General features: G+C 43.6%; 1 protein-coding gene across 1 annotated transcript in view; it reads left to right on the forward strand.

Annotated features, from left to right (window-relative positions):
• The window catches only part of vac14 (vac14 homolog), a 42,062-nt gene that overhangs the window by 11,265 nt on the left and 3,666 nt on the right, over positions 1-27,131 (forward strand). The window contains exons 10-17 of the mRNA XM_084453238.1: positions 21,010-21,073; positions 22,756-22,900; positions 23,221-23,286; positions 23,427-23,574; positions 23,997-24,114; positions 24,418-24,592; positions 24,877-24,995; positions 25,935-26,014. Coding sequence (XP_084309364.1) covers positions 21,010-21,073; positions 22,756-22,900; positions 23,221-23,286; positions 23,427-23,574; positions 23,997-24,114; positions 24,418-24,592; positions 24,877-24,995; positions 25,935-26,014 — 915 coding nt within the window. The remainder of the gene's footprint in view (positions 1-21,009; positions 21,074-22,755; positions 22,901-23,220; positions 23,287-23,426; positions 23,575-23,996; positions 24,115-24,417; positions 24,593-24,876; positions 24,996-25,934; positions 26,015-27,131) is intronic.

Genomic DNA, 27,131 nt, shown 5'->3' on the forward strand with positions numbered 1-27,131 from the left:
GAAACCGAAAATACCTCTACTGTCTTTAGCCCTATTCTCGCGGACTACCTGGGCATGTAATCAATCAATAAATCAAAGCTTTATTTGTATAGCGCATTTCATACCCAGAGGCAACACAATGCGCTTTACAGAGAACAAGGGAGGTGGGCATATGACCCACTCTACATATTCCAGAGGGAAGCAAAAAAAACAGTAATCACCCGGGGGCCAGATAAGTGAGCTGTAAAAATTCTTCCCTGACCCCTCTCAACAAGGCGATCGAGCAAGCTCCAGGAGTATGTTTGTCTACCGGCTAAGAACATTTATAAAGCAATACATTGCATTAACTTACATTTCAGAGTGAGAGAGGCTAAAAGCATCATAGGAGAGAGAATATTCTACGGACATGCTACATCATCCACAGCAGACACAGGGGTATCTATCGGACTTCGGGAGGTCTGCTGGTGACAGTGGGGCATCCACTGGACCTGGTTAGAAGATAGGAGAGAGAGAGGCACTAGGGAGAGGGAAGGCAGAGCAGGGTTAGTAGCACATAGAGCCATACAGACCACACAGATATTGAAACAGGCAACCTGGGGCAAGCTCCTGGAATATATTTGTCTAATGGCTAAGAACATTTAAAGAACAATAAATAACATTAAATTAAATTTTCGGAGCAAGAAAGGTTAAGAGCATCAGGTCCAGGCCTAAGCCGGATGTGGACTGATGTGTGTCTGTGTGTACGTGTGTGTGTGTGTGTACTAAATACTACGATATCCACAGCTCCGCAGCTGACACTGGACCTGGTTAGAGGATAGGAGGGAGAGAGAGAGACACTAGGGGAGACAGAAAACGGTTAGTAGCACACTGAGTCATTGAAGCAACACAACAGTCAGAACAAGCCTGTTTCAGGATAACCAGCTTCTGTACACTACTTGATATACATACATTGCATAGCAGGATAAATACCAATGTATACAGAGGATTCACAGGTAGGTTTGAGGCTGCCTTTCTGTGTCTCAAGGTCCTTGCTAGTGATTGTAGGCTAGGTCGAAAAGGTACGTCTTGAGGTCTCGCTTGAAGACCTCCGTTGTTTTGGCCCTTCTTAGGCACTCCGGTAGGGTGTTCCAGAGGTTGGGGGCATAGAAACTAAAAGCTGCCTCTCCATGTTTCTTGGTCCTGGCTTTTGGAACTGTTAAAAGTTCAGTGCCTGAGGATCTAAGTGGTCTGTTTGGCATGTACTTAACAAGCATGTCTGAAATATATTCTGGTGAGTGACTGTGGAGAGATTTATAGACTAGTAATAGTATTTTAAAGTCTATTCTAGAGTTGACTGGTAACCAGTGTAGTGATTTTAACGCTGGTGTGATGTGTGCCCTTCGTCTAGTCTTAGTGAGGACTCTTGCTGCAGCATTCTGTATTATTTGTAGCTTAGAGATTGCTTTCTTTGGTAGGCCTGATAGAGCATTGCAGTAGTCCCGCCTGCTTGTGATGAAAGCATGCATTAATCTTTCGGTGTCAGCCTGAGAGAGAAAGGGTTGCACCTTGGCAATGTTCCTTAGGTGGTAAAAGGATGTCTTTGTAATATTCTTGATGTGGTTTTTCGAAATTAAGATCTGAGTCAATTATGACACCTAGGTTGATAGCCTGGCAATTGGTGTCAATTTCCAGAGTTTTTAAGTGTGCAGCTAGTTTCTCTCTTTCAGCTTTTTCTCCAATGATCAGTACTTCTGCTTTGTCCTGGTTTAGTTGGAGGAAATTGTGACATCCATACATTTATATCTGTAATACACTTGACAAGGCAGTCAACCAAGCTGTAGTTACTGGGTGTTACGGAAATATAGAGTTGAGTATCATCTGCGTAGCTATGGTAGCTAATATTGTGCCTCCTGATGACACTGCACATATATATTCTATATATATACACTATATACACATATATGTAAAGTTATAGAATATATATATTTATTTATTTTGTTTACTAATCCACGATTCATCCACGGCCATCTCGCACACCGTCTCCTATTTAGAATGTGAATAGATGACTACAGAGAAAGCGCTCTATCAACACAGGTAAATTTGCACCTATTAGAATCTCAATAGAAAGTGGGCTGAACGTTGCCGGCGGTCTGACAGCAATATGCAAGGGGTATGCAAGCTTACTTGTGTAATTAAGATATTTAAAATGGATCTTTCTGGTAAATCCTGACACGTTGTAGGAAATATTTGAATATTACCTCAATTTAACTGTTCTATTAGGCTTATTTGATTTTCAATCCAGGTTGTGTTGCTTTGATGTGTTAGATTGCATAGATGTGTCTTTTTAGTGCATTTATGCATATTTGATTTAATGAAAATTATATTTAAAACAAATACAAAAACAGCATCCTGCATTGGCCGGGAATCGAACCCGGGCCTCCCGCGTGGCAGGCGAGAATTCTACCACTGAACCACCAATGCTTAGATATATCTAGGAATTTGCTCTGTAGCTCAGGAAGGGACGGAGTGCCACATGAAAGGGAAGGACTAAGGGGAAGAGGAGAGGGATGTGTGTGTGCAGAGCGGAATGGGCAGGAGTGAGAAAGGAAAGATCTTAGGTTTGGAATTTAGGTTGTTGAGGCATGGGAGGCTGCACTTGTTAGGTTGAGTGGAAGGTTGCAATACTACTCGTAGAGCTAAACAAAGCGATATTTGAGCTAAACTTGCTATGACAGCGGCATTCCCCTTTAATCAATAAGGAGAACTTGTGCAGACCATCAGTATTTCCATTATTTATATTATGTGCACAGAGAAATAGTACAGTGATAGCAAAGTTTCTCTGATTTGTATACAATTAAACAATATCAGAAATCTGGCGGTTGTACAGTATATCATACTATAGTTTGCTAGCTAACTACAGCTACATGTTAGCAGTAGGTAATTCAATCTTGGTAATAGCTAACTGCAGTTTTTGGTTTGTCATGTAGCTGTGTTGTGTAGAGCTCTAAAAGAAATGACACTGACAACTTTAGCACATGCGTTGGTGGTATAGTGGTGAGCATAGCTGCCTTCCAAGCAGTTGACCCGGGTTCGATTCCCGGCCAACGCAGTTAAGTGTTTTTTTGGTGTGTCTGACAGCTTTGTAATTGCTGTTATTTAGTCATGTCACTTTGTCTCACTTGTATTGCTAAGTTTGATCCCATATAATCAATATATCCAGGATTGCGCACAAGCACTGGGGCTGAGAACAATTCATATTTATCAAAAGTGATCTCCACTACCTTTGACGGTAGGTAGTACTCACGATTAAACAAAAAATATGGCAAAAACCCGCAGAATGACATACAGCAGCTCCTCGTTAGTATAGTGGTCAGTATCCCCGCCTGTCACGCGGGAGACCGGGGTTCAATTCCCCGACGGGGAGAGAGCAAACCTTTTCTCCACGAGAGTCCAGGGTTCAATTCCCCAACAGGGAGAGAGCAAGCCTTTTCTCCCCGAGGCTGAGATAATGTGGTTTAAAAGACAGGTTTGGATATAAGCATTATAAGCATTATAAGCCCGTCGGCGCTAAAACACTCCATAGGTGCATAGACAGAATCCCTCAAAAACACCATAAACTCATGTTTTCAAAGACTGGAAACAGTGAAATCTAACGGCCTTTTCATTACTATGCAAACAATTTAATTTCAGTGTCAACAGAAAGAAGTCAGCTAATGCCCCACAATGACAACTGAACGCAGCTCTGCTCCGCTTTGAATGAGAGTGCAAGGAGGGGGAGGGGAGTTGAAAGTAGCTTGAGCGGGGCTGCTTTCACATGGTCCTAGTGTGTGCAGAATTTCTTGTTTTGTTTAAATAATGTTAGTTTTCGGATGTTTAACAAAACATTCACGTCTGGCTCGTACACAAGCTCTCTTTCCAGATTGATTTTTCTCAAAAGAAAAAAATGTTTATCATTTAAGATCTCTACAGAGGATGGATGTGATTCATATGTAACTAGGGCTGCGAGCAGCAGTGAGCGGGCCCTCGCACCCCACGCGCGTCGCGGTGCCGTTAAAGGCTGTGCTATTTCGGTGTCCAGTACTGAGAGAAACTTCCTGTCACCAGTAGGTGGCGCTCTAAGCGTGACTCAATACCGAAGCATAGATGTGTTCAGGACGGTACCTTGATGAAGCGTGAGAAATGGAGTAAATCGGATAATGTATGTAGGAGTTATGAGGACTTCCTGTTTCACCAGTAGGTGGCGCTGTAGGTATGACGCAATACTGACTTACAGAAGTGTTCAAGATGCGACCTTCATCAAGCATGAGCAATTTGGAGTAAATCGGATAACATATGTAGGAGTTATGAGTACTTCCTGTTTCACCAGTAGGTGGCGCTGTAAGTGTGACTCAATACCGACGCATAGATGCGTTCAGAAGGTGACCTTCATGAAGCGTCAGCAATTTGGTGCAAATCGGATGATGTATGCAGGAGTTATGAGGACTTCCTGTTTCACCAATAGGTGGCGCTATAAGTATGACGCAATACTGACACATAGATGTGTTCAGGGCAGAACCGTCATGAAGCGTGAGATATATCGGACAAATTGGATAATGTATGGAGGAGTAATGAGGACTTCGTGTTTTATGGCGAAATGTCAAACTTTGGCGGGGCGCCAAGACAAGGGTGTTTGGTGAAAACTAAATTTTTTGATAACTTTTGATCACAAAGGTCTTAAGATGAAGCTGACCGAATAGGAAGTTGATCGGATGAAATCTGTAGGAGGAGTTCGTTAAAGTACGAGGCATGGAAATGGTAAAAACAAGGGTAAAATGGAACATTAAGAGCAAAATGGCGGACTTCCTGTTGCATGTTGGGTATAGCTCCAAGAGACATTTTAGTGTGTCTCGATGAAATACATATGCCCTCCGAATTTCGTTCGCCTACATCAAACTGAAAGGTGGGGCTCGCCATTTAAAATTTTCCAGGGGGTGCTCTTGAGCCGTTTTGCCACGCCTATTTCCGTCACCCATGAATTATCAAATTTTTCACCGGGACTGATGTATCTGCAAAGTTTAATCCGTTTTCATCGATGTTTAGTCCGCCAAAAAGGCATTTGTTTTGGAAGAAGAAGGTAGGAGAAGGTAGAATAATAATCCTTCGAGTTTCAATAGGGCCTCGCACCGCCAGTGCTCGGGCCCTAATGACATGTTCATAACACCTCATTCGTATAGTGGTCAGCATGGGCGCCTAGTTATAGTTTAAAGTGGGGGGGTGGGGGGTCTGAAAATTTCCAGCTTCAGACACTTGATTTCCTGCATTTTGGTGAGTGTATATTCACCAATGTATGCTTGTCAGTCTTTATTTATGCAAAGGAAAACACAAAATTCAGGCACCAGGACCAGAGTTCAACGTTAAGGTTGGGAAAGTGAGTCTAAAATCTACTTAACCAAAGTCATTTTTACTTACAGCTATAAACTAGCCGATTATTTTGAGTGGTTTAGCAGTGGTGGAGTTTTGCCCACATCCACCTACTGTTTATTAGGCTATTGATTTACAAACATATTAAGTTTTTTTAAATGCAAACACTGATATTGCTACACTGATATTGACATACAAACTGACAATTATTCGCATAGCCCTATTATTGGATGTGAAGAAAGAACTCAGTTTAGAAGGAGTGTGTGAGGGAGAGCATATGATCCAAGACTGTCGTAATTGATGTTGTCCTACACTTTCAGCTGACTGATATTTCCCTTACCTGTAACTCTAGGGTCTGTCTGCTGTGCTGTCACCCGTAACTCTTCGGTCTCTCTGCCTCTTTTATGTACAGTCACTTCATCAGTCTACATTAAGGAGAGCAATACACTTATGAATACACTAAACTGGTTTGAATACACAATACATATGCTACTCTGTAAAGAAGAGGGGCGCATGTTACTGTTCGTGGTTTAATTTCTTATGTTGTCCTACACTTTCATCTGACTGATATTTCTCTTACCCACAACTCTTCGGTCTGTCTGCCTCTCTCAGGCTGTGCTGTCACCCTTGCCTCTTCCGTCTCTCTGCCTCTTACGTACGGTCACCTCATTCTATATTAAGGACAGCAATACATTTATGATTACAGTAAACTGGTTACACAATACTTGTGCTACTGTGTAAAGAAGATGGGGGCATTTAATATAAGTATCTGTGGCTTAATTTATGTTATCCTACACTTTCAGCCGACTGATATTTCCCTTACCGGTAACTCTTGGGTCTGTCTGCCTCTCTCAGGCTGTGCTGTCACCCGTAACTCTTGGGTCTCTGCCTCTCTTACGTACGGTCACCTTCTCATTCTACAGTGAGGACAGCAATACACTTATGATTACAGTAAACTAGTTACACAATACATCTGCTACTCTAAAGAGGGGGGCATTTGATTCAATTGTCCGTGGCTTGATTTCTTATATTATCCTACACTTTCAGCTGACTGATATATCCCTTACCTGTAACTCTTGGGTCGCTCTGCCTCTCATGTAAGGTCACTTCATCATTCTGCATTAAGGAGAGCAATACACTTATGAATACACTATACTGGTTTGAATACACACAATCATGCTACTCTGTAAGGAAGAGAGGGGCACCTAGTCACCCCAGTATAGCCATTAAACTACCTCTATCCATTTACCACAAGCTCACATTAAGATATTTAGGCTATCTTGAATACACCATATTTATGCTACTCTGTAAAGAAGACGGGGAACTTGGTGTTATTTCTTAAGTTATCCTTTCAGCTGTCAGTTCCCTTACCTGTAACTCTTGGGTCCCTCTGCCTCCTCTCTCAGACTGTTCTGCGACTGTCACTTCATCATTCTACATTAAGGAGAGCAATACACTTAGCTTAATAGACTGTACTGGTTTGGCGACATTTTTCCTTACTAATGTCCAACATGTGATGCTACAAGATATTATGCCCGATTTTATACACGATTCACAATCCTGTCGAGTCTGTCCTAGTCAGCAGCAGTCTGCACTAGTTGGGGGTAGTCGGAGTGGCAATTTGGCACAGAAATCTGTAAGTGTATGAGGGATACGGATTTAAATCTGCAAGTGTATGATGAGGACTTCTCCCGATCCGAGTCAGAGCTATTTTTGAGCAGATTCTGGACGCAATCATGTAGTGTAACTCCTCACCACCTGGTCCAGTCGTTAAATGTGCGATACCCAGTTTTTCATTTATCATACAAAAAATCAGCAAAAGCCAGTCTAGTGTATACCAGGTCATTTCATAATCTGTTAAGATTGTCAAAGTCTTCTAGTGTATCCGAGGCTTAAGCCCTTTAAAAAGTTGTAACACGTTGGGCAGAGCGAGCGGGAAATGCGCAGACAGGTTTGTGTTCACGTTGGCTAGCTATGTTATCACGTTGGCTAGCTATGTTATCACGTTGGCTAGCTATGTTATCACGTTGGCTAGCTATGTTATCACGTTGGCTAGCTATGTTATCACGTTGGCTAGCTATGTTATCACGTTGGCTAGCTATGTTATCACGTTGGCTAGCTATGTTATCACGTTGGCTAGCTATGTTATCACGTTGGCTAGCTATGTTATCACGTTGGCTAGCAATGTTATCACGTTGGCTAGCTATGTTATCACGTTGGCTAGCTATGTTATCACGTTGGCTAGCTATGTTATCACGTTGGCTAGCTATGTTATCACGTTGGCTAGCTATGTTATCACGTTGGCCAGCTATGTTATCACGTTGGCTAGCTATGTTATCACGTTGGCCAGCTATGTTATCACGTTGGCTAGCTATGTTATCACGTTGGCTAGCTATGTTATCACGTTGGCTAGCTATGTTATCACGTTGGCTAGCTATGTTATCACGTTGGCTAGCTATGTTATCACGTTGGCTAGCTATGTTATCACGTTGGCTAGCAATGTTATCACGTTGGCTAGCTATGTTATCACGTTGGCTAGCTATGTTATCACGTTGGCTAGCTATGTTATCACGTTGGCTAGCTATGTTATCACGTTGGCTAGCTATGTTATCACGTTGGCTAGCAATGTTATCACGTTGGCTAGCTATGTTATCACGTTGGCTAGCTATGTTATCACGTTGGCTAGCTATGTTATCACGTTGGCTAGCTATGTTATCACGTTGGCTAGCTATGTTATCACGTTGGCCAGCTATGTTATCACGTTGGCTAGCTATGTTATCACGTTGGCCAGCTATGTTATCACGTTGGCTAGCTATGTTATCACGTTGGCTAGCTATGTGATGAAGCTAATTACTGTTAGCTAACGTTAGTCAGCAGCCAGAGTTGTAAGAACGGCATAAAGGGAAAAAACGAACACCAATACACCTTTATATCTGGCATCGATCCAGCAAGTCTCTCAATTCACAATATTAGCTTTTACTCCCACACCAGACCTGACGTTGTAACTTTCGGCTAGTCAGCTAGCAAGCTCTGTAAACACTGTGCAAACAAGCTAACTCATGCTGACGTAGCTAGCAATTGAGCTAGCTAGCTAACTGTAGTTAACGACCAGACCACCTTTATGCTTCTTTGACATCATTCCTGCAACGACCTGTTTTTGTCCATCATTTCGGTTTATGGGATCTTTTGAAATGTAAGCTTTGTTTGCCGCTGTCGTCTCATTGCCGCCTCTTCTGTGAAATTTGACCAGCGACCTCGTGCAAATCTCAAGCCTGAGTCCGCCTGAGTCCACCTGAGTCCGTAGCTGTGGAAGTTGCAGATGGTGACCCAGGTGGTGTTCCTGCTGATGGTGCTCCTGTGGTTCACCAGGAACCCTGGCTTCAAATCCACCTGAGTCCACCTGAGTCCACCTGAGTCAGCAGCTGTGGAAGTTGCTTAAAGCGTCTAGCGCGTGCATGGGGACCGTCAATAGGGTGCGTTCGTTTATAACTGGGAGGTGCAAATTGCGACTTGCTACTAGGAATGATTAAATAAAACACCTCATGAACTCGCACTTCCTCGTCGCAAATTCGGATATGTTTCTCAGCCCCCAGTTTCTCGAATGCACTAGATATAACTAGGTAACTGTGATATAATGGTATATAGATATAACTAGGTAACTGTGATATAATGGTATATAGATATAACTAGGTAACTGTGATATAATGGTATATAGCTGGAATGCACACAGGTCGGAGGTGGGTATTTTGCCACTTGCGACTTGCCACCTCCGACCACAAACGAACATACCATTTTAGGTCCATTATGGGGGGTGCGTCTTTTCCGAATATGCTATAAATTTACTTTTTAGACTATACAAAATTGGCAAATAGAAAAACCAATATATTTTTTACACCGTTACTAAATTATAATGGGATTTTACTAGATGGGTCTTTCCATCAGCCAGTATATTGTAAAACAACCCTAAAGGGAGGGAGAGATAGAGAGAGAGGAGAATAGTGATTTGGAAGGAAACATTATTAGTGGATTAAATGTGCATTCTAAGAAGGTTGTTAAATTCAGCAAGGTATTAAAGAAATTTGTTTACAGACTTGAAACACTGATTGCAGGATGGCAGTGACGTATAAAATCCCAGAATAGCGTGAGAAGGAAGCAAGTCAGGATGGCCGAGCGGTCTAAGGCGCTGCGTTCAGGTCGCAGTCTCCTCTGGAGGCGTGGGTTCGAATCCCACTTCTGACATCTTTTTTTCAGTGCCCTTAGCACATGCACTGAGCTGTTGTGTGAGAACGCAAATATCCGAATCAGTTGCACCGGAATCTCCCAGCTCCCTTGTACAAATTCAGTTTCATGATTCAATATTCAAGATCTCTTTATGCATTTTTACATTTAATAGTACATGTACATACTAGGAATTTGACTGTGGTTAAGGCATCAAACATGCCTCCCTCTCCCCCATCACACCGAATGACACCCCAGTGACCACTGTTGACTCCTCCCGCTTTCTGGGCACCATCTCCCGGGACCTCGTGGGAGCTGAACATCAGCTCCCTCACCAAAAAAGGTACAACAGAGGATGTACTTCCTGAGGCAGCTGAAGAAATTCAACATGCCAAAGGCAATGATGGTACTCTTTTACTAGGGCTGGGTTTAAAAAATCGATTCATCGATTCTGAATCACATGATTCAGAATCGATTAATGAATCCCAAAATCAATCTTTTATTTAATGAATGAATTAATGAAAAGCAGGAATGAATAGTTCATTAATTAATTCAATGATTCATTCATTTTTGGAAATCAGTATCGATGCCCAGCCCTAGTATTGATGTTGCATAACTTGGCAGTCATGTAATTAAGGTTACAGCAAAAAAAAAAAAAGGTTTTAGTAACACTAACCGAATCGATATTGAATCGAATCGAATTGAATCGTGATAATCGATTCCAAACCTTGTGAATCGATATCGAATCGATTCTTGAAATTCGACTCGATACCCAGCCCTATCTTTTACACCTCCATCATCGAGTCCATCCTCACCTCCTCCATCACCGTCTGGTTCTCAGCCGCAACCAGGGCCGTTGCTAGGAATTCTGGGCCCCCTTAAAGAATATTGGTGTGGGCCCCTACCCCTCCGACTTTTCGTCACCACTTTTTTCTACCCCTTTTTTGTAAACTCTTTTCTGGTGCCCAGATTTATGTTTGGGCATGATGTTTATGATTTAACGTTAGGCTATTAGTGCTAGTATTTGACAGCCAGCTGGTATAGTGACGTTAATGTCAAAAGAGGTGAGACTTGCCAGCATGAACCATGGCATGGACCAAACCATTTAAGAAGGGGGATATTGCTCAGGAAATTAAAACTTTTTTCATTTGTATTGCATTATTTGTGGCTTAATTTGAATTCTGATGAAGCATTAGTGTGACTGATCTACATGCAGAATAATTTCGTCATAGAAAGAGGGACCTCTTGTTTTTTTTGTGGGCCCTGCTTGCTTGTGGGCCCTTATAATCATCATCACCTTTTCACCAATAAACAATGGCACTTGACGTTATTCACACAAAACTACCGCGGTGAAAAACAAGAGTCCAGTAATCATGAGTTTATAATTCCAGTATATTCTGGATGTTATTTTTGACTATTTAGAATCTTGAAGTGTCACTTTTATAACGAACTTGCACTATATGGTCTATGGATACTTCGGCATTCTCCCACCCTGAGTGTGACGTAAGAGCGAAATGGCCACCGTGTGAATAAGGTCACTGGCCGCAACAGACAAGGGCAGAATGCACTGCATCATCCACTCCGCTGAGAGGGTGATTGACTGCCATCCCTACAGGACCTGTACACCTCCAGGATCCTAAAACAGGCCAATAAGATCGTGGCCAACCCCTCTGGCAGGAGACTGCAGGCCATCGGGACCGGGTCCACATGCCACAAAAACAGCTTGTTTCCCACAGCCACCAGACTCATTAACAAGGCTCATGTCCCCCCACGACACTCCACCCACACTGACTCTATACCCCTTGCACCACTAGCACATAACCTCTGATTGTTCCATATACCTTAACGGCGCACACACTGCACTCACTGTACATAACACCGCTCACCCACCTCACTACACTGCACTGCACACTCACCACACCCCATTCTGTATCCTTTTTTTTCTTTCTTTCTTTTTTTTTTTTTTTTTTACAGTATATCGTAATTTGTACATTGCCCCGCATTTTGTTGCAGTTTTTAGTATTTTGTGTTTTCAATGTTTTTGTATTGCTTTGCACCGTCCCGTCCTGTTCTGCACCCTGTCCTATGTCTTCTACAACAGCGTTTGCCTTTACCCTAGTCAAATTCCTAGTATGTGTGAACCATATACATGGCTAATGAACAGATCTTGAATGCTGATTGAGCCAACTGTGTGAATAGAGCAGGTCTTTGTCCAGAGTTAATTCAAAGCGAGCGAGTATCATGCGCACAGAACCGAAAGAATACAAACGGCCAAAAATTGGAAGTAGGGTGGACAATGGCCATTTTTTGGCAAAGGGGACCAATGACCAAATGGATGTAGAGTGGATGGAACGCTTGTGCTAGGTTATAGAATGTTTAGAGAGCTTCTTTTTGTCCCATGTATATTTCCAGTATGTGAGAGACAAGGACGTAGGTTTGCGTAGGACTAGCCTGGTATGACCATCTCGATCTAGCGAGCTCACTGCTTCACTCCGCAATGAAACAATGTTCTGTTCGCTCTGCGTTAGTGAAACAGAATGTGAGCTCGCGAGAACGGGGTGGTCGTACCAGGCTAGGTCGGGACATGTCCCTACCAACATTTTGGGAGGCCCAAATTGTCCCTACCAACTTTTAAGCGACCTTGTTCGCATTATTTTTGGAGTGCAGTTATATTAGATCATTTAGATGGCCTTCCCATAGTTTGGAAGGACAGAATTGGTACCATTTTGAGTGAGTTAGTTTGCTTGTTATGTTCGGAGTTACATTAGACCGTTACCCCTTTCCTCCACTGTGAATGTGCCATCCCAGTATTAAAAATAATAATAATAATAATTTAAACAATTGTTTGGCTCAATTGGCTGAGATAGATTGTTGCATTTTCGCTGGATCTGAAGACCAACGCTCAATTCACACCACAGCGATAGCGGAATTCCACTAAATGGGTGTGTCCGAAACGTCAGACACACCCACGTCACCTTTGGGTGCCTCAATAATGTCCTACCGGCAAGCTACTCAAAAGAAACCACATAATTATTGAAATTATATTGTTGTTGTGATATGGAATGAGTTATAATTCTTTTTTTAGGTGGTAATGTAGTGTTAAGTCTCAAAAACTGTGGTCGATTTATTAAGATAGAGCCTATTTGAAAATGTGTTTTTACGTTGTCGGAGCTAGCTAGAGCCATGAAGATGACCGGGCAGTCAGCACGTCTACACTGCCAAGAACAGCCTCATATGCTGTGATAAAGCAGGCCATTTGGTGCCTGCCAAGGGGGGACTACAGATGCAAATTAGCTTGCATAGACCCATATCTGTAACATATTCATTCTGGTTCTGATTCTCCTTCTTCTTATTATTATTATCATCTCAATCTCAATTTTTATCAAATTTTTATATATGAAACACAGCAGCAGTCGAGAGAGTGTGGAGGGACACGGCAGCAACCGAGAGGGAAAGAGAGTGGAGGGACGCAGCAGCGACCAAGAGAGAGTGTGGAGGGACGCAGCTGCAGCAAAAGTCGATAGCAGGCAAGATGTGATACACTAAGAACATTGTATTAGTGTTATTCAATTTCATAAATGTATGCATATTTGAGGTTTAACCTCTCGTCCCCAGCAAAAATTGTGTATGCAGGCTACACTGTTATATGGTCCCTAACAATGTTGCAACCAAACCTACGCCCTTGTGAGAGCATGTCATGTGTGATTTTGACTTCGCACATTTACAGTTTGATTATCTTTTTTATGTAACCCACTCAGCAAAACTAAAGGACTCATGCATTGGCCGAGAATCAAACCTCAGGCCTCCCGCATGGCAGGTGGGAATTTTACTACTGAACCACCAATGTGTTAATGTCCTGGTCATGATATATAGCCTGGGTGACCCCCTCACCCAGGCTCGGGGTGGTAAAAGGATAGCCCCCCAGCCCGAGCCTGGGGGGGAGAGGAAGCAGCAACTGACCCATACGAAGAAGAAGAATGTATTTTTCTTAAACACAGACCTTATTTTATGCATTTTTTCGCAATCCCATTCACGTTTTCCATAGGGATTTCGGACTCGGACGACATCACCTCACCACTCTTATATTTGTCTGTATAGTTGCAGGCTTGTCTTTTTAATGTAACCCACTCAGCAAAACTAAAGGAATCATGCATTGGCCGGGAATCGAACCCGGGCCTCCCGCGTGGCAGGCGAGAATTCTACCACTGAACCACCAATGCTTAGATATATCAAGGAATTTGCTCTGTAGCTCAGGAAGGGACGGAGTGCCACGTGAAAGGGAAGGACTAAAGGGAAGAGGAGAGGGATGTGTGTGTGCAGAGCGGAATGGGCAGGAGTGAGAAAGGAAAGATCTTAGGTTTGGAATTTAGGTTGTTGAGGCATGGGAGGCTGCACTTGTTAAATGGATATTTAATGTTAAATGTATGTTAAATGGCATGGAGTTTTGCCTGCCTTCCCCGTGGACAGCTAAAAGCTGAGACTACCAGACAGCTTGATTTATATGGCAACGTAGGCCTACTATTTAAAAATTATATCTTCTTTGTGGGTGTTAATTAATGAGAAATGAACTCTTTTTAGTCATTCTTTTATTAGACTTGAGTGTAAGTAGTATTTCCTTGATTATGGTCTGTAGGGCAGGCTATCTGCCAATACAAAAACAAACAAGCAAACAAACAAACATCTTAATTGTCACACAGTGAGACAGCACAGTGTTGGGAGGCAGAGATGCCGAAACACACTCAAATGACAGGGGCGTCCAGTGATGAAATTCTTCTCTGCTCTTCACCCATCCTGTCATGTAGTATTTCTGAGGGTGAACTCTGTTTTTAAACCTGGGATACAGAGTAGGGCTGAAATGATTCCTTAAGTAACTCGAATAAATCGATTACCAAAAAGTATTGATGCAAAATTCTTTGCATCAAAGCTTTGTTTAACCATATAACTATTTAGCCTATAGCTCACTGTGTTGTGAGCAAATTATTTTTTATCCCCATTGACACATTTAGCGGTTATCGCCTTCTCCCAACTGCATAATACTCAAGTAATTTGTCCTGTAAAGAAAACATGGGTAGTCGGTTAGCTAAGCTAACCTTACAGCTTCAACTAACCTTACAGCTTCAACTAATGGCAGCTAAACCAGCCAGGTGAGGTTCATGCTGGCAACTTCTGAGTTGTCCGCAATTAACCATCTTCCCCTGATCTCTTCAGATCCACCTCCTGAACCTGATCACATACTAGTTTATTTCCGAGGATTGATACTGATATCAATGCTGGTGAGTTTGTGTTGCCCTCCTCTCTCCAGGCCCCCTGCATTTTCTGAGATCTCTATCTGTAGTACTGAAGTCAGCATGGCCGAGTGTTTTAAGGCGCTGCGTTCAGGTCGCAGTCTCTCTTGGAGGTGTGGGTTTGAATCCCACTTCTGACCAGGCTTTTGCGCAAGGGCGTAGGTTTGCGTATGGACGGTCAGTACATGTCCCTACCAGCATTTAGGGAGGCCCAAATTGTCCCTACCAACTTTTAAAGGAAAATGCTCGTTTTTGACAACCTGGACCTTATTTACGACATATTATAAGAAGTTTGACTCACCCAGATCACTTTTGTGTTGTTCGGAGGCCTGTAGAAGAAATTTAAAATCCAGCGCGAGCCAGTATATCCATGTAATGGCGGCGCACGGGGCATAGGGAATGCAGTTTCTCAAAATCCATTTTCGGCCGCTAAACGGTTGTTTTCATCAATCACATTGCATGAATCGACAGTTGATATTCCTCTACGCGAGCCATTCTTTCGGTTTTCAAATACGTGGTCTGTAGCCTCTGTAATATGATCTTTACAAGCCTCTCCCCCACTTGCTCCAGCACGCATGCACACAGGCCAGCGCGCAGCCTGCTATTCTCCGGCTCACATTCTCTGCGCTACGATCGTAGTTGGTGCCGAGAATATTGTCGTCGTCATTCGTCAGCAACAATCCGATCGTAGCGCAGAGAATGTGAGTGAGCATAGCCAGTGTAAAGATCATATTACAGAGGCTACAGACCACGTATTTGAAAACCGAAAGAATGGCTCGCGTAGAGGAATATCAACTGTCGATTCATGCAATCTGATTGATGAAAACAACCGTTTAGCGGCCGAAAATGGATTTTGAGAAACTGCATTCCCTTTGCCCCGTGCGCCGCCATTACATGGATATACTGGCTCGCGCTGGATTTTAAATTTCTTCTACAGGCCTCCGAACAACACAAAAGTGATCTGGGTGAGTCAAACTTCTTATAATATGTCGTAAATAAGGTCCAGGTTGTCAAAAACGAGCATTTTCCTTTAAGCAACCTTGTTCGCATTATCTTTGGAGTGCAGTTATATTAGATCATTTAGATGGCCTTCTCATAGTTTGGAAGGACAGAATTGGTACCATTTTGAGTGAGTTAGTTTGCATTAACTCACGTTTGATTGGCTCATTTGGCTGAGATAGATTGTTGCATTTTCACTGGATCTGAAGACCAACAGCCTTACAGACAGCGAGACGCTGACAGCAAGCCATACAGTTGTGATTCTGACAGCAGTTTAGGTACATCCACCACAATGTCCCCCTCCGAAGAGGATGAGGGATATCAGGAGCTTTTTCTCCGCAACTGTAGGTAACGTTAGCGTTAGCTAGCTACTGGTAAACTAAGTAGCTAACGTTAGGCATTAGCCACATGAAAACCAGCTAGGTTGGTGCTAGCTAACGTAACCTAAACTAACATCACTTGTCTTTCCATTGTGGCAAATTATCAACTGGTGATAGCCTATAAGCTGGCTAGCTAGTGATGCATATATCTCTGTATACAGATCTCCAGACAGTTGGGTTTCCGGAAGTCGTCAATCACGTGGATTTATTAAACAATAACTGGGAATCTAAAGGTCAATTGAAATTGGGTCACCTATTTAGTAGAAATGTGCAGTTTTTTGTGCAATTTGTGCCTTATGGCCAGAGAAAAGACAGAAAATGTATTTTTTGCCCAAAGATAGGCTATGTAATTTCAAGAGATCTACCTGTTGGGTTGATGTCTGTGGGAGTCAACTTCTTTACACCTCTCTGGAAGGTTTTCACTTCATTTCCATCCATCATGTCTGTTTACTGAGTGGATTGTCCCAGTATTCTCTCACATTGAGACTAGAGGATTGAGAGAATCCAATCCTACCAGAGTTTGTAAGCATAAGCATGGGATATGATTGTTTGTTCGGACAATGTCCTCTTGGAAAGGTGATGTCTAGTCAGGATGGCCGAGCGGTCTAAGGCGCTGCGTTCAGGTCGCAGTCTCCCCTGGAGGCGTGGGTTCGAATCCCACTTCTGACATCTCTTTTAGAGGTGGTGGTCCATTGGATGGAATGGACTACCTTAGGTGAAATTGTAGGTGATTTATTTCCCTGTTTGTGTTCCATGGCTGGTACGCATTCCCTGGTTTTAAAATAATCTCTTTTGTGACGAATCGAGTATTGGACACCAACATACCTCATAACGTTACCACGATCTGGTCGTCTGAAACCGTATCATTTTCCACGATCTGGTAATCTGAAATCATATAATAATAATTATTATTATTATTGTTATTTTTACACTGTAATTATTATTATTATAGCCTATTACTGTTATTCTATTCCTTTTCATGTATGTAAATCACATACTTACCCTCAAACAGGTTTGTACCCACTGCCCAACCCCTAACATCATGTTTGTGTTAAAAAAGAGAGAAGAAAAAGTCCTTGTTCTATGCACTAACTACTGGTGTCACTTGTATAGAAGGCGTTACTGATGGTTCCTGGGATGTACAGGTGGTTTTACTTACTCTTACAAATTTACTTATTTTAAGTTACTTTGGATGAAACTGTTAGCTAAAATGTAATGAAAAAAAGTTTCATTAATAATCATAAAGATGTGAGGGGCAAGCAGTCAAAAATAAATCATGCATTGGCCGGGAATCGAACCCGGGCCTCCCGCGTGGCAGGCGAGAATTCTACCACTGAACCACCAATGCTAGACAGGACTGTACATTGTAACCTTATCCTACAAAACCTATAAAAAGTGCACAAATCCCAAAATTGGAGCATGGAAAAACGATGTTTTTGCCTGCTGTGTCTCACCTTAAACACTCCACAGTGCACCCATGCATACTGTATGTAATATGATAAATGTAAATAAAGGCATTTCTAAAAATGAATCATGCATTGGCCGGGAATCGAACCCGGGCCTCCCGCGTGGCAGGCGAGAATTCTACCACTGAACCACCAATGCGTTGATGGGAAATCCCCTCTCTAGTGGCTAGCTGTCCCCACAGAGACATGTGATCTACATGTGAGGAGGGAGGGAGTTATGGACTGCAGAAGAATGTGTCACAAAAGACCTAAGGGAAGTGTGTAGTAGTGAAGTCGGCTAGTGATTACGCAAAAACACACAAACCCACAGCTGACACGCACTTTGCTGCTGCATTCCTTCCCTTCGCTGTAATCGGTAGTTAGTTACAGAAACTTTACCCATGCACTATATCTTTTAGAACCCACGGGCAGGGGCAGACATTATGCAAAAGCATTGGTGGTTCAGTGGTAGAATTCTCGCCTGCCACGCGGGAGGCCCGGGTTCGATTCCCGGCCAATGCATGCAATATTTTTCCTTCTAGAAGGTGTTAGCCTAATGCATGCAATATTTTTCCTTCTAGAAGGTGTTTAGCCTTTTAGATGGATATGTATACATATACGATATATATACATGACAATAAACTGATGCTCAATCTTGAATTTAGAATTTTTATTTTTTTGGTTTGGCACAAAATGACAAGATCTGTCGTTTATTCCTTTATTGGGATTGATGATGATTTTAGTTAATTTTAGCTCTCTCTCGGTTGCTGCTGCGTTCCTTCAATCTCTCTCTCGACTGCTGCTGTGTTTCATATATAAAAAAATGTTGATAAAAATTTAGATTTTCATTGGATTTTAGAGTGACATTCAACTCATAAATTTATATATCTGTCCATTAGGGGAGTCACAAAATACCAGACATTTCGTAGGCAATACCAATTGAGAAATTCCACAATCCTGGATAACCAATTGGATACCATAGTTGGAAAAAATAAATCCCATGTACTTCAACATACACTACTTTATTTAAAACACCCTCTGGCCAATATAGTGAGAGGACAATTGAGATTCCAGTTAGCAAGTATACGTTAGCTAATAACTGTAAGAAAACAGGCTACACAGGGACGGGCTTGTATAAAGAAAACCAGGTAGACCTGAGTCCTCATAAAAGTAACGTTAACGGCTCTCACGGGCTGGCTAACCTCTAGATAACGTTACCTTATGAGTATTCAGTTTCCCCTATAATTGTAACAAGAACCCCTGTCAGGCTAAAACAATGTATTTATTTTCAAATCAAAACTTACGACTTTAATATCACTGACGTTTTTTTAGCATAAGTTAATGGGAATTTAATATGGCGAAAATTAGCATCCCGTCTAGCACAGACTGGGTTTGACAAGGCTATAGCTAGCTAGCTAATAGCCCGGCTAGTCTGCTGACACTAACGGTCGTTAGCTGTGAGCGCGTGATGTCCCACTCAATTAAATCTCTGGCTGGCAGCCAATGTATAATAATGTAATGGCTGCTGCTATCCTCATGTTACAGGATGATAGAAGCCGTCTTAACAGTTTGCTAGCTAGCCAGCTTATAGGCTATCAACAGTTGATAATTTGACACAATGGAAAGACAAGTGATGTTAGTTTAGGTAACGTTAGCTAGCACCAACCTAGCTGGTTTTCATGTGGCTAATGCCTTAGCTACTTAGTTTACCAGTAGCTAGCTAACCTAGCTAACGCTAACGTTACTTACAGTTGCGGAGAAAAAGCTCCTGATATCCCTCATCCTCTTCAGAGGGGGAGAAAGAGCTCCTGATATCCCTCATCCTCTTCAGAGGGCCTGATATCCCTCATCCTCTTCAGAGGGCCTGATATCCCTCATCCTCTTCAGAGGGCCTGATATCCCTCATCCTCTTCAGAGGGCCTGATATCCCTCATCCTCTTCAGAGCTCCTGATATCCCTCATCCTCTTCAGAGGGCCTGATATCCCTCATCCTCTTCAGAGCTCCTGATATCCCTCATCCTCTTCAGAGGGCCTGATATCCCTCATCCTCTTCAGAGGGCCTGATATCCCTCATCCTCTTCAGAGGGCCTGATATCCCTCATCCTCTTCGGAGGGCCTGATATCCCTCATCCTCTTCAGAGGGCCTGATATCCCTCATCCTCTTCAGAGGGCCTGATATCCCTCATCTCTTCGGAGGGGGACATTGTGGTGGATGAACCTGAACTACTGTCAGAATCACAACTGTATGGCTTGCTGTCAGCGTCTCGCTGTCTGTAAGGCTGTTGGTCTTCAGATCCAGCGAAAAAATGCAACAATCTATCTCAGCCAAATGAGCCAATCAAACGTGAGTGAGTTTAAAAAATATAATTAAAAAAAATACTGGCATGGCACATTCACGGTGGAGGAAAGGGGTAACGGTCTAATGTAACTCCGAACATAAAGCAAACTAACTCACTCAAAATGCTACCAATTCTGTCCTTCCAAACTATGGGAAGGCCATCTAAATGATCTAATATAACTGCACTCCAAAGATAATGCGAACAAGGTTGCTTAAAAGTTGGTAGGGACAATTTGGGCCTCCCTAAATGTTGGTAGGGACATGTCCCGACCGTCCATACGCAAACCTACGCCCACTAGTGCTAAAGGCAATTTTGTCTTATAGTCTTATTCATCTTAGTCTTATTCATCTCATAGTAGCCCATCATTTGTTCACACAACATAATATATTTTGTTAAGTTTAGTTTATTTCGTTTCTTTATATGCACATAAGTTGTTTACAAGAAACAAAAAGATGGTTGCACCAGATTTAGCAAAATGCTAATTTCCATCTGTAGTCCTCATACAATAAACATAAACACAATAAAAAAAAAAAAACACGATTTTAAAAGTAGAGGACAGTAAACACCTTTCATACAACAACGACAACGTGCTTGGTAATACAAGGAACGAAAATCAACTAATCATAATCAATTATTGCCTGTGCCGGACCTACCTAGAGACTAATTAGAAACAATCAGATCTGTGAGATCCGGGCTCTGGGGCTCCCCCCACGCCATGGGGGCTGCAGGGGGCTCTGGGGCTCCCCCCACGCCATGGGGGCTGCAGGGGGCTCTGGGTCTCCCCCCACACCATGGGGGCTGCAGGGGGCTCTGGGGCTCCCCCCACGCCATGGGGGCTGCAGGGGGCTCTGCAACACCACTGACTGTAGCCCATCAGCCTACGCCAGACTTGCCTGTCTGTTTTTATTGTTTTACTTTTATTGTATTTGAAAAAGGTGTCTGACAAGAATCTTACATTTGTCTTTCTGTGTTTGTCTGATTTCAGATGTGTTGAACGCATCACAAGAGTCTGTTAGCTTTAGTAACATCTGCTTCTTCACTCCCACAAGGTAAGTGTCAAATTGATCAGGTTATTCTTGAGGTGGTGATAACGTGTTTGAGATCTGCTTAAAAAAAAAAAAAGATTTTACCGTACATACATTTTTGTCATGTGATCCAGGCAACTTGCTGTGAGTCATTCAGGTTGTCAATATCTGCTCTTCCTTTTGACATTGACCTTTTGATCCTTTTACAACCATCTGTCAACTTACTTTTATGTGAACTCGAAACCAGAGGTCTGGATGGGTTTCCTGTGTGTGTGTGTGTGTGTGTGTGTGTGTGTGTGTCTGTGTCTGTGTCTGTGTCTGTGTCTGTGTCTGTGTGTGTGTGTGTGTGTGTGTGTGTGTGTGTGTACCTGGGCCCCTTGGGTGTACTTAAATACCAAGTTAATAACCCGAAGACTGGCTTTTTATTCCCTGTGAGGCAAAGAACGATGGCACAAAGACCCCTGTATTGCTCCACTGTTGCTACGGTGACACTCCACCATGGTCTGAAGAGCACCACAGTCCATCTCCAACTCTCTAAGTACTTCACAAGTACTACATCATGTTCATAGAACACTTCCCTAGCTTCCTGACTGCCCCTAGAACACTGTATTAGCACTCCATACTGCCCCTTGAATACTTCCCAAGAACTCTACAGTATTAATGTCCAGATAATCCATATACCACCCCTAGCATACTTCCCAAGTACTTCAAGACAGCATATCTCAGCATATCGAAAACGAGATGGAGGCCTTCCAAATACTGTAACTACTGAGCTCTTTTTATGTAAAGATAAGTCTGCACTGTAACACACAGCGATGATTGAAGTTCATTTTTTGCAAACTTGATGTACTTTAGCAGTGTCCAAAATAAACATTTTGGCTCACCTACCTTTGCTTTTTTGTATTACATACATTTATTTATGCTCTGTTTCTGAAAAAAGAAACAGATTTTCCCTTGCAGAAAGGGTTGGAAGAGAGGAGAGGGTATGGAGGAAAAGGAGGAATGAGGGGAGGGGTATAATGACTGCTGGGAAGCCGTTAAAGAGTAGACAAGCTGACCAGCCGTCTCATAGCCCTTTTCCACCAAAAGAACTCTGGTTCGTGAACCGGTTCATTTCAAAATTCCTGTAACCATGGTTCTGTCCAGAGAACGGGCCCGCGTTTCAACCAGTTTTGAGCCAAACCGTTGTACGTCAGCCCACGCCCATGATGTCGTCACGGTTCGCACTGAAAAACCTACTATTTTGTGGTGCCGGTTCGGAACCAGCTTTCGGGTTCGCGAACTCATTTCTTTTTGGTCGAAATGCTCGGAACCATTCAAAATTAGGTTCGCGAACCGACACAGAACCGGTTCCCTCTTGGTGGAAAAGGCCCATCAGAGACCTCGGGAACCGAGCAGGGTCAGCTGAGTGTTGTAGAGAGGTCCATTCACATTCAGACGGTGTCCCAGACAGACTTGTTCAGTGGAAATTCCATCATAAAGGTTTTTTTTGCGTAGTTCCCCGACCCAACTCTGCTGCATTTCCCCTGGACTGGAAAGACTACATGACATTATATTTCTCCTTTTCACAATGGCCTTAGTGCTAAAGCGTTGATTCACCCTGTTTCACTCTCCCATCCTCTCTCCCCCCATCTCTCTACCTCTCTTATCCCATCCTATTCTCTCTACCCCCCTCCCTCCCTCACCTTCTCACCCTCCCACCTCAGTACTGAGCGTTCCCAGGTGAGTCTGGACCTGGACGGGATAGTCCAGGTGTTGGACCGACACCTGCATGACTCTTCTACAGGCATGATGACTCGCATCGCTGTGCTCAAGTGGCTCTACCACTTATACATCAAGACCCCACGCAAGGTTAGTATCGCTAGTTAGCCAGTAGCTTAACCACCTCAAGGTTAGTATCTCTAGTTAGCCAGTAGTTTTACCACCTCAATGTTAGTAACTCTTGTTTGTTACATAGTTAGTACAATGAAATGCTCAGTTAGTTGCTGGATCTGTGGGTTTACCTTCTACCAATGTGGCCAATTTATCCACTCACAATATATGGTGTTCAATTTCAGTATACTGTTTTGTTGATGCCACACCCCACATTATAATCTCTCTTTCTCTCTCTTTCTCTCTCTCTCTCTCTCTCTATCTCTCACACACTATCTCTCATACTCTGTTCCGTCTAGATGTTCCGGCACACAGACAGCCTGTTACCCATGTTGCTGAAGACCCTTTCTGATGAGTCTGACGAGGTAAGGAAAAGCAAGGATAAGTATATGTAGAATGTATTTTGAACAGTATTATTATTATTATAAGTATATGTATAATGTATATTGAACAGTATTTTCAGTGAGCTGTCGCTTTTAAATCACACTTTGCGGTCTTCCTACAGGTGATTCTGAAGGACCTGGAGGTATTGGCTGAGATCGCCTCGTCTCCGGCCGGCCAGACCGAAGCCGCAGGATCATGTGAGAACGTAGACAGCAAGTTGGAGCTGAAGGTCCCAGAGGGGGCGACAGCTGGACTGCAGCCCGCCCTGGGTGAGTAGGAGGCAGGGAGACAGGCTGGATGAATGAGACTGACTGACATCCTACCCTTGGTCTCTACACATTAGCTTTGTACAAACGTACGCTTCTCCCCACTAACATTGCTGGTTCAAATAGTGGATCAGGCTGAAGATGTTGCAGCTACTGGCTTCTGAGGGCTGTAGGTGTAGAATTGGAACTAAAACAGGCACACACCATCAATCAATCAATCAAAGCTTTATTTGTATAGCGCATTTCATACCCAGAGGCAACACAATGCGCTTTACAGAGAACAAGGGAGGTGGGCATACGACCCACTCTCTACATATTCCAGAGGGAAGCAAAAAAACAGTAATCACCCGGGGGCCAGATAAGTGAGCTGTAAAAATTCTTCCCTGACCCCATGACCCTGTCTCTCTCCCTCCCCGGTCTTATAGACTCATCCCCCTCCACCCCCAGTATGAACTCATACTTCTACAAGTTCATGATCAAGCTACTGAAGCGCTTCAGTCTGGAGAGGAAGCTGCTGGAGAACAGAGGAGCCTTCATCATAAGGTAGGGGGACACGTGCGCACACACTTGCGACAGCTTGTGATGAGATGCTGTGTAGGGCAGCAGGTTGAGTGTAGATCTGGCAACACTATAATAATTCTCTCTGGGTGTGACCATTTGTACACAAGCATGTCAATCTTAAATGAAAGGGTCTGGCTATGTACCCCTGTTCTCTGCTGCTGTCTCTTATCGTGTGTTTGTGTTTGTGTTTGTGTGTGTGTGTGTGTGTGTGTGTGTGTGTGTGTGTGTGTGTGTACATAGCTTGTGTTACTACACCCTGATCTGTGTGTCTTTGTCCATCCTCAGGCAGCTGTGTCTGCTCCTGCATGCCGAGAACATCTTCCACTCCATGGCAGACATCTTGCTGAAGGAGGAGGACCTGAAGTTTGCCTCCACCATGGTCCAGACCCTCAACACCATCTTGCTGACCTCCGCAGAGCTCTTCCAGCTACGTAACCAACTCAAGGACCTACGCACACAGGTCAGTAGGTCAGCTGCCTGACCTGCTCTGGAGGAAGCACCTGTCCTTCAGATTAACCCTGGGAAACTTGGGAGAAGACACATTTATGTCATAGCTGTGTATAATTTGTGTGAAGCAAATTTATTTCAATTGATTTAAATGTTTTGAAATGCCAGTGAATGGCTAGAAAGTGTTTCATCAATTAGCTTTATGTTGACTATGTATCCTATGAGTGTAAGTTTGTTTCTCTGGGGGTGTGTGTGTGTTTCTTTGATTCCCTCTGTGGTGTATGGCGCCCCCTGCAGGAGAGCTGTGCATTGTTCTGCTGTCTGTATCGTTCCTGGTGCCACAACCCGGTCGCCACGGTTTCTCTCTGCTTCCTGACCCAGAACTACAAACATGCCTACGACCTTATCCAGAAGTTGTATCCTTCCTTTATAAGCCCTGCTCACACACATACACATACCCTAGACCAGTGGTTTTCAACCTGGGGAGATTATTTTGGGGGGACGCGGGTTAGGTGGGGAAAAAAGGCCTAAAATAAATAATAACAATAATAATAATAAATTGAGATCAGTTTCAATATAGGCTAGTCATTAAAACCGATTTGTGTCACCACGTTCAGAATGAGTTATGCTGTTGATCTACCCAGCCTAATAATATGTAATAATATGTAAACTATTAGCCTGTTTTGGCTAATTGCCATTATTCGGCTTGAGTCAAGAATTGTGTTCGATCTTGAATAAAATTGAACACTGTGTGTAATTGAGCCAAATTGACTAGTTGTTTGGTGTATTTTTGGTCAGTAATATGCAAGGTTTGTGTGCATTCGGTAGCAGTCATGTTTGATATTAACCCCTGGCACAAATGGGGAGCCGAGAAGTGTGTGTTTGCAGCAGAGTAAATATGCGCAGAGCTCTGTGCCTGAGCCTGAGCCTGTGTAACAGCAGAGCCAACGGGGCAGGGCGATGAAGTGAACCGAGTCACTGCACTGTTTAAATTACAGGACCCGAGGGGTGGGGTCTTTATTAGGCCACACAGTGACACACACATTACACACACAGTGAGCTGCGACACGGCACACAAAACACACTAAAGAGCATCTGTTCTTCTGTATGTTTTTCGTATTGCGTTCTTTGGGAGAAAACCTTTGCAAACACTTTGTAAAACTTACTTTGTAAAAATTAGAAATGGGATTCAGCCTAAATCTTGATGTGTTGTGGCAAGACAAGATGAACATTTTAAGAAATATTTCACATAATATTTGCTTCCCTGCTGTATGCCTCTCTCTCTGGCTGAAGTGCGTAAAGCATGAGGAGCCCTGCATTAAGGCCAGACTTCCTTGACTGTAGTGTGTGTGTAGTGGAGACCTGGAGGTGACGGTGGACTTTCTCATGGAGGTGGACAAGCTGGTGCAGCTGATAGAGAGCCCCATCTTCACCTGTGAGTCTCACTGCTACCCCTTTTCCCCCCACTCCCCCCCCCCCCCCCCCGCCCACACACACATACACACACACTTTTTTCATTGTCTTTCTCTCTCTCTCTCTCTCACATACACACACACGCACACCTCATTGGACCTCATCTCTGAGGGAGACGAGTCCGCCTACAGGTGGGAGATCTACCAGATGCTGTCCTGGTGTGGCCGAAACAACCTGGAGCTCAACACTCTTAAGACAGTAGAGATGGTTGTGGACTTGAGGAAGAAATCACCCCCCCATTACACTGAATGGCTCCCCGGTCGCCACTGTGGACTCCTTCTGCTTCCTGGGCAACGTCATCTCCTGGGACCTCAAATGGGAGCTAAACATCAGCTTCCTCACGAAGTAGGCACAGCAGAGGATGTACTTCCAGAGGCAGCTGAAGAAATTTGTACCATCAAAGAAAATGATGGTTCTCTTCTACATCTCCATCAGGGCCAGGAAGATTGCGGCCTCTCGAGGGACCCGGTCGTAAGCCTTCTCCTAGTCCACAAAACACATGTAGACAAGTTGGGCAAACTCCCAAGCCCCCTCCAAGATCCTTGCGAGAGTGAAGAGCTGGTCGGTGGTTGCACGACCAGGATGAAATCCGCATTGTTCCTCTTCAATCTGAGGTTCGACTATCGGCCAGACCCTCCTTTCCAGCACCTTGGAGTATACTTTCCCTGGGAGGCTGAGTAATGTGATGCCTCTATAATTGGCACACACCCTCTGGTCCCCTTTTTTGAATATTGGGACCACCACCCCAGTCTGCCACTCCTTTGGCACTGACCCGGACTTCTATGCAATGTTAAAGAGACGTGTCAACCAAGACAGCCTCTCAACACCCAGCACCTTCAGCATTTCTGGACGGCCCTCATCAGTCCCTGGGGCTTTGCCACTGTGGAGTTGTTTGACTACCTCATTGACCTCCTCCAGGGAAATTGATGATGACCCCGCATCATCTTCCGGCTCTGCCTCGATCGTAGAGGGTGGATTAGTCGGGTTCAGGAGTTCCTCAAAGGGCGCCTTCCAAAGCTCAACAACCTTCTCAGTTGAGGTCAGCAGTGTCCCATCCTTGCTGTATACAGCTTGGATAG

The sequence above is a fragment of the Borostomias antarcticus genome (genome assembly GCF_949987555.1).
Source record: "Borostomias antarcticus genome assembly, chromosome: 18".
Lineage (NCBI taxonomy): Eukaryota > Metazoa > Chordata > Actinopteri > Stomiiformes > Stomiidae > Borostomias > Borostomias antarcticus.